At 37.4% G+C, this 13743-nt stretch overlaps 1 protein-coding gene across 3 annotated transcripts in view; it reads right to left on the reverse strand.

The window, feature by feature from the left end:
* unc13a (unc-13 homolog A (C. elegans)) overlaps positions 1 to 13743 on the reverse strand; it is a 76850-nt gene that overhangs the window by 39274 nt on the left and 23833 nt on the right. For all 3 annotated transcript variants that reach the window (XM_030131916.1, XM_030131914.1, XM_030131915.1), the window contains 12 exons: positions 13538 to 13631; positions 12159 to 12205; positions 11897 to 11975; positions 9288 to 9293; positions 9063 to 9137; positions 8745 to 8964; positions 6668 to 6895; positions 6251 to 6392; positions 5085 to 5254; positions 4857 to 4972; positions 476 to 639; positions 203 to 356 (listed from right to left, as the gene is read on the reverse strand). In XM_030131916.1, the coding sequence (XP_029987776.1) occupies positions 203 to 356; positions 476 to 639; positions 4857 to 4972; positions 5085 to 5254; positions 6251 to 6392; positions 6668 to 6895; positions 8745 to 8964; positions 9063 to 9137; positions 9288 to 9293; positions 11897 to 11975; positions 12159 to 12205; positions 13538 to 13631 (1495 nt within the window). The remainder of the gene's footprint in view (positions 1 to 202; positions 357 to 475; positions 640 to 4856; positions 4973 to 5084; positions 5255 to 6250; positions 6393 to 6667; positions 6896 to 8744; positions 8965 to 9062; positions 9138 to 9287; positions 9294 to 11896; positions 11976 to 12158; positions 12206 to 13537; positions 13632 to 13743) is intronic.

The raw sequence follows: 13743 nt of genomic DNA on the forward strand, positions 1-13743 counted from the left end.
AAACAAAACAAAGCGGCATTTAAGAATGGCATGCAAAAGGAAATTAGCACAAAAATATAAAAAATATAAACTATTATTACTAAGAGAAAAATATGTATTTACATAAATGTGCAAGTAGGTGCTAGTACAGAGGAAAACCCAAAAGAATGACTGATTATATTCAATTAAACTATGGCCAATCATGGGTTGTGTTGCGACTCACCCCAAAGTTAGAGGCAGCGAAGCGGTCGGAGGCAGACACATTGTTGGTCGCCTGTGTGGTGTGAGCGTAGTAAGCATTGATGTTTGCCAGCAGGGTGCTCATTACTGCAGGTACACCCGGACACATGTACTTCGACGACAGGCAGGCAAAGTGGCTGCAGAAAGAGACAGACATGAAAGAAAATGAATGAAGCACAAGAAAACCACACACACACTTTCTTTTGATGATAGTACAAATATTGTTGATTTGGGTTCTCAGATTCGTGATACGTACGTCATAGCCTGGTAAATGGACTCCACTCCATAACGCATGGCAAACTCATCCACTATTTCCTGGGGAGTCTCCTCAAAGTAGACCTTCCATGCATCATCTCCTTTAGCGTCAGGGATCTTCACCACACCGTTGTTCTGGATATCTGTCACATAGTGGAAGAGGTTCTATAGAGGAAGAGGAAGAACACAAACAAAAAGAGATTATAGGGTGGGGAAGCAAAATTTACAATGAACATTTAGTTGTTTTTTCTCAGCAGGCACTACGTCAATTGTTTTGAAACCAAACATATATTGATGTCATAATCATACCTAACACTATTATCCATACCTTTTCAGAAACTTTTGCTCATATGAGTAATCAGGAAAGCAAACGTCAAAGAGTGTGTGATTTGCTGAATGCACTCGTCACACCAAAGGAGATTTCAAAAATAGTTGGAGTGTCCATAAAGACTGTTTATAATGTAAAGAAGAGAATGACTATGAGCAAAACTATTAGGAGAAAGTCTGGAAGATACTATTAAAGAAGAATGGAAGAAGTTGAATTTTCTATTATGTACATTTTCTTGTGGCAAATAAATTCTCATGACTTTCAATAAACTACTTGGTCATACACTGTCTTTCAATCCCTGCCTCAAAATATTGTAAATTTTGCTTCCCCACCCTGTATAATCTGTAAAAGGGCGTGATTGAGCAGTTTCCTGTTACATATTATACTCATGGATAAAGTTATATATGGAGAAGCAGATTATTAAAAGTAGTGAGTGTTTGTCACTGCTAATCTGTCAGTCTTAAAAAGTCTTAAAAGTCTTGAATTTACAAATATGCATTTAATACCTTAAAAAAGCCTTTAAATGTATTAAATTTTATATAATATGTCTTACGTTATGTTGCCATAAACTTGTTTGCTGTATTGTGTTTAACCCATAAAGACCCATTTCTACTTTTATGGCAGTTCCCAAATGCTTTTTTCCTCTATATTTAACATTTCCCAAGTGATTTATCGCCATTTATTATAATACCATCCTCTGTATGTTGTTTTTTTTTTGTGTGTGAAAATCGGGTATTAATTTACTGGTCACATAGATGTTCATAAAACCTCAGAGTAAAGTTGAGGGTTATTATATCAAAACAGAGAAAATTAAAGAAAAACACTTTTTTCAGTAAAATCTATCATTAATTTAACATAAACCCAGTGTCTCCATCCACTGTCATTTATTAAACTCAGTGGGTTTTACTGGTGAATCAATGTTGTAGAAGATGACGGTGTTTCCACGGTAACTACAGAGCCTCTGAATGTCCAAATGGGTCATATCTGATGACCATGAAAAGATGACAAACTGCATTTTACACCAGTTATTTACATGTATTGATAGGATTAATGGATCAACAGGTATTAAACATTTTAGATCAGTAGATGCCTTGGATCGCCGGTAGATATTTGGGTCTTTATGGATTAAATGTCTCTGGAAAATGTTCAAGCTGTAAAGAAAGTAATGTTAGTCTGCTCAGTTCCACTCACTCCAACCGACAATTTATGTTAAAAATAGGAACTAATTATTGCAGCCCCCAGTGAGAAATGATCACAAGACATTCAGTTCTGTGAACAGTATGTATATTATAGTCAATCTCTGCTGATGTAAATAAATATGTTTTCCTAAATTCTAGGACTTACAAATTTTTTCCAGTATGGCCATGAAATAGGCTGTGAAATGGGTATTAAATTCTGTCCTAAGTAGTCTTAAAAAGGTCTTAAAAAGTCTTAAAGCAGTGATATCTAGCTTTTTGAAGTGGAATTATGCATTTTAAAATATTTCCCTGTGGTCTACATAAACTGTAAATGCTATGGTTGGGTCTGAATTCTTCATTAATTCAACTCCACAGGTCCATCTTCAACCCTATTTCTCAGTAATGACACCAGAAAGGTCGTTTTGAGTGCTGGCCCTTTAAATGCAAATGAGCCACTTCAGGCCCCACCCCCTCCAGGTTGTTGGCTGTGCTGCTCTGTCCCGTTCAACCAACAACTGAACATTTTAGGTAATCAGCTCGAAGTTTGGACATATTTTCAGTATGGACTACAACCGTTGCTGCTGACAAACAATTATGGCGTACGTGAAAAAAATGTTCGTCGGAAGTCTTGACCTTATATATGCAAATGTTGTGATGTAACCAGTTATAAAACATATCAAATTAAGAATTAAAACAGGTTGTAGAAATGCTTTCAATTTTTGCCATAATGAATATAAAGATAGCTTTGCAGCACCTGGAGGGTTCAAATTCAAACTTTATGAACTATTAGGGTTCAAATACACAAATAAATGTACCAAAGACTAATAAAAGTGGGTTTAGCAAAATATGACCCCTTTAAATTTAACTTACAGAAACCTGTTGAAACCCTGAATTAATCTATCTTAATTCTATCTTTGAGTGGTTGGGCTGTGCATTCAGACTTCTCTCTCAGTTTGTAATGATGAATAGACTTTTGCTGCAGATTGACTGAGTCCATTACATCCTCTCTGTCTGTTTAAATGGCTGTACTACATAAATAGCAATAAAACTGCATTATGAGGCCAACACACGGTGCTGTCAGCCATTAAGCATTATGCTGCTGTAAAACATTCAGAGCTGGCTGTGTGGTTTATAGCCACTTATGTGCAACAATAACAGTGGTCATTTCTTGGTTAAGGGTCAGCTAATATGCTCCGTTGAGTAATGGGCTGAGTAATGAGTACACACAAGGCTGTGAGGGTCCACAACCACTCAGCACCGTGACTGTAAATAGTCCCATCAGAAGTGTGTGTGGTGTTTTGGCTGTTGGAACTGGCCGTTTATGATGCTGGAGCAAATTAAACTTTGCACAATATTAAGTTAAGCTCAAGTTTTAATGGCTTTACCATGAAACTAACTTTAGTTGAATGAACTGAATGGATTGGCATGGATCACTAAGAGGACCAGCACTGGAAAAAGAGGCATAAAAGAAAATAATACAGGGTGACCAAAAAAACGGGAATTTTTGAAGTGCGTATTGGCAGATATGAGCAAGTGGCAGCACTGCGAGACACTGACCTTCAGCAAGTAAACACACCCCCATTTTAGTAACCATTGGCGGCTGTGCGAGAGTTGTTCGGTAACCGTGTGATCTAAAGATTCGGTAACGTTCCCTGGCCCCCTAGATCGCCAGATTTGTCCGTTTGTGATTTTTTCTTGTGGGGCTATCTCAAGGGTAAAGTGTACACGACTCGACCAAGAACTCTGGATGAGTTAAAACAGAGAATTCAGGATGAAATTCACAGTATCCCAGCTGAGATGTTGCAGCGGTCAATGAGGAATCTCAACAGCAGATTTCAAGGATGCATTCGTACAGGAGGACGCCATCTACAGGAAGTAATTTTTAAAAAATGAAAATTCCATCATTGTTTCTTAAATGGCATGTTTTAAGGTTTCAATTACTATGAATAAAATATTTTTCTTCCATCACTCTTGGTTTTATTGGATTGTTAAAAAGTTCCCGTTTTTTTGTGTCACCCTGTATTAGAAAAAGCAGCAATACTCTAATTAACCCTTTAGAGGGCACTCACAGAAATACTAAATACTAAAATTTCAACCTTAGTGTGTTGTTGGAGGACATAAGACTTTAATGCTTCTGTGAAAAATTTCATTTTTTTGTTATGTAGAAAATCAAGGTTAATGATGTTACAATATTTGGATCCTTACCCATAAGAGGCAGAAAAAATTAAAATAAAAAAATATATATATCCAAGAAATAAATGTAAAAAATACAATAAAAACACATGTAAGGTGAAAGGAACATGTATTTTAGAACATTAGACCAACATAAGTGCTGATCCAGACCCCTGTCCACATCCACATTAACCCTTTGAACATCATTCCTTACATTAGTACCATTACTTCATGGTACCTAACAAAGCAGGTACACTCACTGTTCATGCAGAGGTGGACCTTACAGACCCTGGAGACCACATTGTACCTGAAACTGTTGCCTCATTGTGTCTGTTGCTGTCACTGTCTTCAAATGTGTGTGGGAATGACCAAAAATCATGTGTCACTTGCCCGATAAAGGGTTAAAGAAATATTTTTTTCAAGATGTTTACTTGGCGTGCCAGTACCATGCGGGGTGCATCTCCACATAAAACATAGACCATAAAAACTTAACTTGTTATGAACACGTCAAGATCACAGCAGACTATTGATAAATTGGGATTTTCAGTGCATTCAAAAGCAGTAAAACTATACTCCAAGAATATAAATATACAGTGCTTTTGGCCTTGATATAGTTAAATAATGAAGTGGCTGAGTAACACACTGAGAAGACCAGTATCAGACTTGAATAAATGTACTTTTACTGTCAAATATGCCAAGCTTACCTCGTGCAAACAGGTGTACTGAACATGATATGGGGCGACCGTCTCCTCTCCTTTTATCTCGACATTAATGTGCATGCGGATAGCTCCAGATACAGCTGATTTGTCTGTTCGCTTGTCTGTGGAGAGCACAAAGCATCGAGACATACAGTCACCAAACTGCATAAAGATAAGCCGGGTGTAGGACTACAGGTAAAATGACTTCTAGTGACATGAACAGGTTCTGCTGACCCAGATTGTACCACACGTCCATCTCGCCGCTCAGAGTGCGAACCTCGATGATAGTTTGGCCGAGAAAATCATCTGACTCCCGCTTGAATTTCTGCTTCACACGAGACTTGATGTCGTCGTCCTCGTCCCACACTCGTACTTTGATGCGGTCTGAGGAGTTGTGACACTCGCTGTGACAGAACCACAGTGGGTTACCAAATGAAGTAGTTGTAGTCACACTTACACAGATGGATTTACTATCCTGACTCATTCACAATTAAATACTACAGCGTTACATGGATTCATTTCATTTGCTCAAATTAGGACCGTTTCGAATATCGCCACCTTCTTAAATAATTCTTCTAATGATCATTTGTTGCTTTCTGTTCCATACACCCATACAGATCTGGGTAAAAGGCCTTTTTGTTTACTCTGAACCTTATGCATGGAATCAGCTGCAGACAGACTGGAAACTGAGTTAATTTCATTGAATGGTGTTAAATCCAAACAGAGTTCTTGAGGCTGACTCCATAACTTGCACTTGTTTTTCTTAATCTGCTTGTAAATGTAATTATCACTTATTTATTTATTGTTAAATGTGTTAACTGTGTAACCTGGTAACTGTGTTTGTACTTGCTTGGCCAGGAATCCCTTGTAAAAGTGTTTTTTAATCTTAATGGGATTTTCCTGGTTCATCATCATCATCATCATCATCATTATCATTATTATTATGAATAAAAATAATTTTCAGGTTTTTTAAAACAAACAAAAAAATTCATATATTTGGGTTTTATTTTGGTTTTTATATATACTCATTCTGTTTTTGTTTTTTTTGTTTTTTTAACTTGAGAATTATGACTTAAATCATTATTTTATCATGATGACTATATTTTACTTTAGATATTATAATATAGAATATTTTCCTTTTTTTCCTACAACCATTTTGGTAAAACATGGATGATCACTGATGAGCATTCCTTCTAAAAATACTAGTAGTTCCACTTTCCCAAATGTGAGAATTTGCTGCCTTCTTTTAAGTGAAAGAGGTGCTTTGTTTTTTTGTTTTGTTTTTTTAGAATTTTTTTTATTTCTATCACATTAGAAACTAAAAAGAAACATGAATAAATTATCAGTCACTTTCAGTTTCACAAATTAGACTGATTTTTTTCCAACAGATCTGGACTCACAAATTGAAGGTTTCCTCCCAGACAGGGTTGAGGTTTCCATAGATGGTCTTGGTCCTCTTTTTGGTCTTTCCTACTTGGACGGTGACATAAGGATCACTAGAGCCAGTTTTGTCCTTGGCTTGCAGACCCTGGGCACATAACACTACGGACACAGACAGAGAGGGGAAAGGCCATGCTGGTCAGCCAGTGTGTGTGTGTGTGTGTGTGTATGTGGAAACAGATGCTTCTTAACTCATCTGACCCTCTGCTCCACTGCCCTACAAACGCCACCTGTGCTCCCTTCATACAAACGCCAACTTGTCTCTTTTTATAGAAACAAACACCTGATGTGTGTCGTCCCCGCTGACTTTGATGCTGACACTGTTGGCCTGCATCTGTCAGAGCTACAGTACTGTTCTGGAAGTGACTCCTTCTCACCTGTGATGCTGATCTTGGCGGACCACTTAGAGGTGCCATCGAGCACGCTCTGTTTGATCTGTTTCATTTGGGTGACGTGAGTGGATTTGGGGACGGTGAACACTTCCTGAATGAGCTCGAAGATCTCAGGTTTGTTCCTCTCTCGGATCTTCATGCGGTCTTTCAGAACCATAATGATGTTCTGGGTTCGATCCTCTGCGCCATGTTTGGAGCTTTTCTCAGCCGCTCCTGGTTACACACACACACAAAAAAAAAAACATCATCACTTATAAAGACTTACAGCTGTCATCTAGTTATTAATGGTAACAATGACAAGGGAGATAACTGCCAGAAGGATACAGTTCTAAAAAATATAGAAACAGTTGAAAGGGGGGAATTCAATTCAATGACAAAGACAAATGGCTTTTAATATCCTCCTAAGAAAAAAAAGCAAGGAAAGTAAGAGTAAGGGAAGGAGGAGGTGGAACAGTGAACTTGGCATTGATAAATAGAGATAAGAGGAAAGAAATAGACCCATGGTTACCCTTATAAATAAAAACATCAACACTGGAACAGCAGGAAATTCAGAGGGCGTAGATTACAAATACTGTTAAAGTATTCAATGCCATATCTATATATGTGATTGTACTGCATTTGTGCTTTTATTTATTTATATATTTTAGTATATATGGCTAGATTTACATATAAGAAGAAAACAACTTGTAGAGAATTATTAGAGTTATATAAACCCACTATGACATCCCACACACAAAGCTTTATTTAATGTTTGTATAACTGAGTTAAAACTGCATCATTTTAATCCAGTGCCTTATAAATGCTTCCTAATGAGAAACTAGTTCCAGTTTTCCAAATGTGAGAATTTGCTGCTGAACGAAGTGCTTTTGGTCTCTAGGATTTTTTTTTTTTTTTTTTTTTTTTTTTTTTGCCACAAAAGAAACTGAAAAGACAAATTAACCCATAAAGATCCAAACATCCACCATCAACCAAAACCATCTACTGATATAAAATGTTTAATAACTGGTGATCCATTAATCCTATTAATATATGTAAGTAATTGGTGTAAAATGCAGTTTGTCATCTTTTCACGGTCATCAGATATGACCCATTTGGATGTTCAGAAGCTCTGTAGTTACCGTGGAAACACTCTCATCTTCTACAACACTGATTCACCAGTCAAACGCATGGAGTTGGATCAATAACAGTGGATGGAAATGCTTGATTTTACATTCAGTTCTGATGTTAAAACATTTGAATTTACTCTGAATTTTCATGAACATCTAAATTAATCTATTTAACATAACATAACATAACATAACATAACATAACATAACATAACATAACATAACATAACATAACATAACATAACACAAAGGCCCAGCGCTACTTCTGTGGCAGTTCTCAAATGAATTTTTCTCTATATTGACCCTTTCTTAAGTAATTTATCAGCACTTATTATACTATTCTCCTCTGAATTTTGCATTTGTCTCAGTGAAAATCAGGTATTTTTCTATATTTAATTCACTGATCTTGTAGATGTTCGTAAAAGCTCAGCTTAAAGTTGAGGGTTATTATATTAGAAACAGACAAAACTGAAGAAAAAGTGACCTCTTGAGCAAAGATATCAGCGACTGAATGTAAAAACAATTGTCTTGATCCACTGTCATTGATACAACTCCATGGGTTTTACTGGTGAATCAGTGTTATAGAAGATGAGGGTGTTTCCATGGTAACTACAGAGCCTCTGAACATCCAAATGGGTCATATTGATTGAATTAGTGGATAAACATTGTACATCAGTAGATGGTGTTGGATGTTTGGGTCTTTTTGGGTTAAGTATAGGAAATTAAATATGGGCAAATACACGATTTACAATGGAAAATACAAAATATAGAAGGTAATATATTATAATACATGATGATAAATCACTAAAGTAAAGGTTAAATAGTGAGAAAAATTTATTTAGTAACTGCCAGAGAAATAGCACTGGGCCTTTATGGGTGAATTATCAGTCATCTTCAGTGTTTTGGGGGCTAAAAAATATATATATATGTATTGTATGCGTATGTATTTTTCTTACTTTGCAGACAATCGGCATTCAGCAGATCTTGGCACTTCTCATGGCATTTGACTCCACATTCGGTACAGCGCATGCCCTGGCGAGCGATACCCCACAGCAGGCCCTCACACTCATAGCAGTACGTGGGAGTGGTGGCAGTCCACACCTCAAAATTATGTGGTGTGGTGCAGGAGATGGGATATATGAGGGCCTGGAGAGTCTTCTTATAGACATGACTCTTCTGCGAGAGAACAGAGAGGAGGAGAGAAAATGCGTCGGTGGGGTTTGTAAATGAACTCTTGCACAATGTGAGGGACTTTGAAATATTGAGCTACTGACCAGTTCTTCGTTATGCAGGGTGCTGGACGTCAGGGCTGAGGTGATACCTGCCTTCCTGGAGTTTTGAACCAAGGACTGAAGAGTGACAGGAGAAAGGGGTCAGATTCTCTTAGCTCTCACCTTTCGAAGTACGTCATATGAATATTACCACAGTCTGACATGTTTATAAGACGGATCACTATCCTAAACCAGGGTATTTTCATAAATGTTATTGCTGTTACTCACCATAGCCTGTGGTCATTAAGGGAGGAATAAGGGAAAAGAATAACAAGGTTAGAGAAAGACAATAAAGAGGAGGGAATAAAAAAAAAGATAACATATTTGTAACGACTTATAATGTAGCATGTAAGATTACTGATCTGCAATGAAACGCATAGAGTGAAGGATGCTCAAACTTCTACTGCAGACATCTGATATCTACATGAAGGAGCTTGTATTCATTGCTCATTGATCCAGAAAATGGACCTTTCCATACCACTTACTTGAGCACTTACTTGAGACACATGTTATGTCATGAGTGTGTGCGCATGTCGGATGCAGAGAAATCAAAAGAAACATGCACCTGTCTTCAAAGTGTAGAGCCTGGTGCTGTGTGACAACATGATTTATCATTGAGGTCGGTCATCTGAAGTGATTAGTTCCATGTAGTATATGTTTGGATTTGGTTTGTTAACCCATAAAGACCCAGTGCTACGAGTTATTTTCTCTCTATTGAACTTTTCTTCAGTGATTTATTACCATTGATTATAATATTGTCTTCTGCATTTTTGATGAAAATCAGGTATTTTCCTATATTTAATTCACTGATCATGTAGATGTTCATAAAAGCTCAGATTAAAGTTAAGGGTTATTTTATCAGAAACAGTGAAAACTGAAGAAATAGTGACTTGTTCAGTGAAGATATCAATAACTGAACATGAAAACAGGAGTCTCAATCACCTCCCACTGATCCAACTCCATGGGTTTTACCGGTGAATCAGTATTGTAGAAGATGAGTGTTTCCACGGTAACTACTGTGCTTCTGAACGTCCATATGGGTCATATCTGATGACCGTGAAAACATGACAAATTGTATTTTACACCAATTATTTATATGTATTGATAGGATTGGTGGATCAATAGGTATTAAACAGTTTAGGTCAGTACATTCTTTTGGTTGCCAGTGGCTGTTTGAGTCTTTATGGGTTAAAGAAAACTGCATAAAACTTAAGCTTATTTTGCTTAGCATGGTGGCTGGTAGCCACTGTGAAGTCCTGTCCTATGTGCAGGCCGTTCGCATTTGGATTCTAATGCATCATCGTTAGTGCATTTGAGTACTCTCATTTTTCATTTTTGAAAACTTCAGACATGATAATATGTATTGCTGTCACATATTTTGAACTCAGCATCACAACCATGGTATTCAGGCTTTACTTATTCATAGCATGCGCTGGCCCAGCCCAACCTTAAGCAGACATGGGAACCTTAATTAATCATTTAACTGCTTAGCAAACTATATTAATGTAAATACTTTTGAAAAAACTTAATTTTTAGTGCACCGACCTCCACTTCCAGTTGGTTACTTTCTTAACATTAGCCACATTGGCTGAAGGCCTTAAAAATTTCCAGCCTTTGCTTTTATTTTTTGTGGTGGCCTTAATTTTAAAGTAAAAGAGCTTTCGGGTAAACAGCGCCTCCTTTATTGAAAAGGTGGATGATGTTTTTTTTTTTGTTTTGCTTTTTTTTTTCTTATAGTGGATAATTTTTTGGGCTGTTCTCTTTTTTTTCTTATAGTGGATAATTTTTTGGGGTTATTTTTTTTTTTCTTACAGTGGATAATTTTTTGGGCTGTTCTCTTTTTTTCTTATAGTGGATAATTTTTTGGGCTGTTGCACCTCTGGGCCACCATAATAACATCATAAAGCAAAGGCAAATCATCTATATTTATATTGTAATAGTTTGAATTTGGACAATATTTATAAGGAAATATTATCAAGTCACTAGTAGCTGAGTTCCTGAAATGTGGTCTAGGGTCTTTAGATAACTCAAGTCCACATTTTTGGTTAGAACTTTCTCCATAGGATTTATTTTATGAGTGTCTTCACTTCACTAATGTAATAATGTCTGTGATGAATCTGGGCAGTGGCATGAAAAGGCTGTTTCATGATAGGATGGCAGCAGACATCAATGTCAGTCACAGGAAAAACTCTGACTTTGCCAGTGGCCCCTCAGCTCTGCAGACTACTGTGTCAGGCAGAAACAACTGGGACATGCTTTTTCTTATATTATTATCCATATATTATAGTATATTACTAAACTGTTGGCCATAAAGCTAGAATAAAATATTTTTTACCTCTTCACATGAAATGATTGTGACAGTGTGATTTATTCTTGATAGATAAAGTGTAACAGGGACTCAGTATGTAAGTACTGCATCTGTTAAAGGTGATTACTGAGGTGTATAAATAGGAACAAAAAGAAGAATGTGTCTGAAAACAAAATTATTCCAACTTTATGGGCAACTGTATAATAACACTGGTTCTGAAAATAGGACAATGTAGAATATACCGTATGTACCTCAGTAAGTGTTACTAAATGCTGCATATAAATGTGTTGACCTATAAAAATAAGACAATATACATCATATAGAAACCAATTTGTAGCTATCTAGCTTAAAGTGTAACTGGGACTACATTACACCTGATAAAGGTGATTACTGACATGTATAAATAGGAATAAAAAGAGGGATGCATCTGAAAATAAAATTACTTCAACTTTATGAGCAACAGTAGTCTATATATGAGGGGCACCACCAATAAATGCACTTGGAAGATGTGATAATTTGACAAACTTACCAGATCTCTGACCAGAGGCATTGCTTTTCTCTTCCTGAGGTCCGGCATACTGTCAATGCTATACAAAGCACCACCCATCCTGAAGACAACACATAAACACATCAAGTATTCAGTGTTCATTTATATTTAAGTGAACATTTATACAGAGCCAGGTCATGACAGTTCAATTAGATAATGAATTCATTTAGACTTTAAGGCCATGGACCTGCCTTAGGGTGGGTGAGCTATAGATTTTAGTAGCAGCACTGTCATGGTTACTTACCCTGCTGATAAAAGCAGAGAGGCAATACCAACGCTTTCTCCTCGGGCCTGGGGAGAAAGACAGAAATGAGGATGGAAAGAGAGGCCAGAAGGCTGCCATTAGAGCAGTGGCTGGAAAAATCAGAAGCTAAGCCTATTATAGGGCTGCACATAAAGCTTTGTGTTTGGCACAATAAACTAAGAGAAGCTACATGGAGTTTCATGATGACTATCAAGAGGAGAGGAGAGGAGAGGAGAGGAGAGGAGAGGAGAGGAGAGGAGAAACGAGGAGAGGAGAAACGAGGAGAAACGAGGAGAGGAGAAACGAGGAAAGGAGAAATGAGAGGAGAAACGAGGAGAGGAGAGGAGAAATGAGGAGAGGAGAAACGAGGAGAGGAGAAACGAGGAGAGGAGAAACAAGGAAAGGAGAAACGAGGAAAGGAGAAATGAGAGGAGAGGAGAAACGAGGAGAGGAGAAACGAGGAAAGGAGAAATGAGAGGAGAGGAGAAACGAGGAGAGGAGAAACGAGGAAAGGAGAAATGAGAGGAGAGGAGAAACGAAGAGAGGAGAAACGAGGAAAGGAGAAACAAGGAGAGGAGAGGAGAAACGAGGAGAAACAAGGAGAGGAGAGGAGAGGAGAGTTTTGTGGTGATTATTGACATCAACACTAGATTCTCTGGAAGTTGTGGTAAAAATAGATTACTGTGAGATGACTATCTGTGTAATTGTTCTTGTAATTGTGCTGCTCTGTTGTTGAAAGACATGTCCATTGTCTGCTTGTCTGATCAAAGAATGACACACATCACTGATACCCAAACGTCACACCGATGCACAAATACAGTTTTAATTGGTATAAACACCAGGGTTCGAAATGAGACTAAGTAGGCTCATAGCAACTTCCTGTGTTGCTTGGCTCTACATAGACAACTATGAGCTGAACAGGATACATATAATACAAATGAGGGTGATTAACACACTGCTGGCCACACCCACCTGAGAGTCTGCTCCAGCCACGGATAATCAGAACGGACTACATGCAAATCGCTACGAGGATGGCAAACAACTGAAAAGAAAATAATGAAATGGCAAAACAATACAAGGGGTAAACAACTATCAAATAAAAACACATAGAATGCTACACACATATAATAATTATAACTGCAAACTGGGAGAAAAAAAATAAAGACAACAAAACCTCTAGACAAGAAAAAAAAAACAAAACATAGGGCATGGAAGGACTGATGCAATAAGTCGGTGAGCTTAAAGTAGTTATGAATAAGAGCACAACAACAGGACAGGAAATGTATTACCTACTCTTACAGTATGAGAACTGGGATTTCACTTGCATGACATGCAAATGTAGTTGTGTTAACACAAAGACACACACAGACATGCTGTACCTCTTGCAGCTGTAGCCGTACTCTGCTGAAGAGTCGGAGCCAGTTGGCCTTGGCTCTGGCAGGACCTGGTTCCATGATTTCCCTTTTTGGGAAGCTGATAGAATAGTCACAGGAAAAGTTTAGATCAATAAATACACACAGTAGCTATTTGCTAATATGTGCTTTAAAAAGCTAATGCTAATGAAATAGCATATGGTACCTGGCTC

Source organism: Sphaeramia orbicularis, chromosome 4 (assembly GCF_902148855.1).
Source record: "Sphaeramia orbicularis chromosome 4, fSphaOr1.1, whole genome shotgun sequence".
Taxonomy (NCBI): Eukaryota; Metazoa; Chordata; class Actinopteri; order Kurtiformes; family Apogonidae; genus Sphaeramia; species Sphaeramia orbicularis.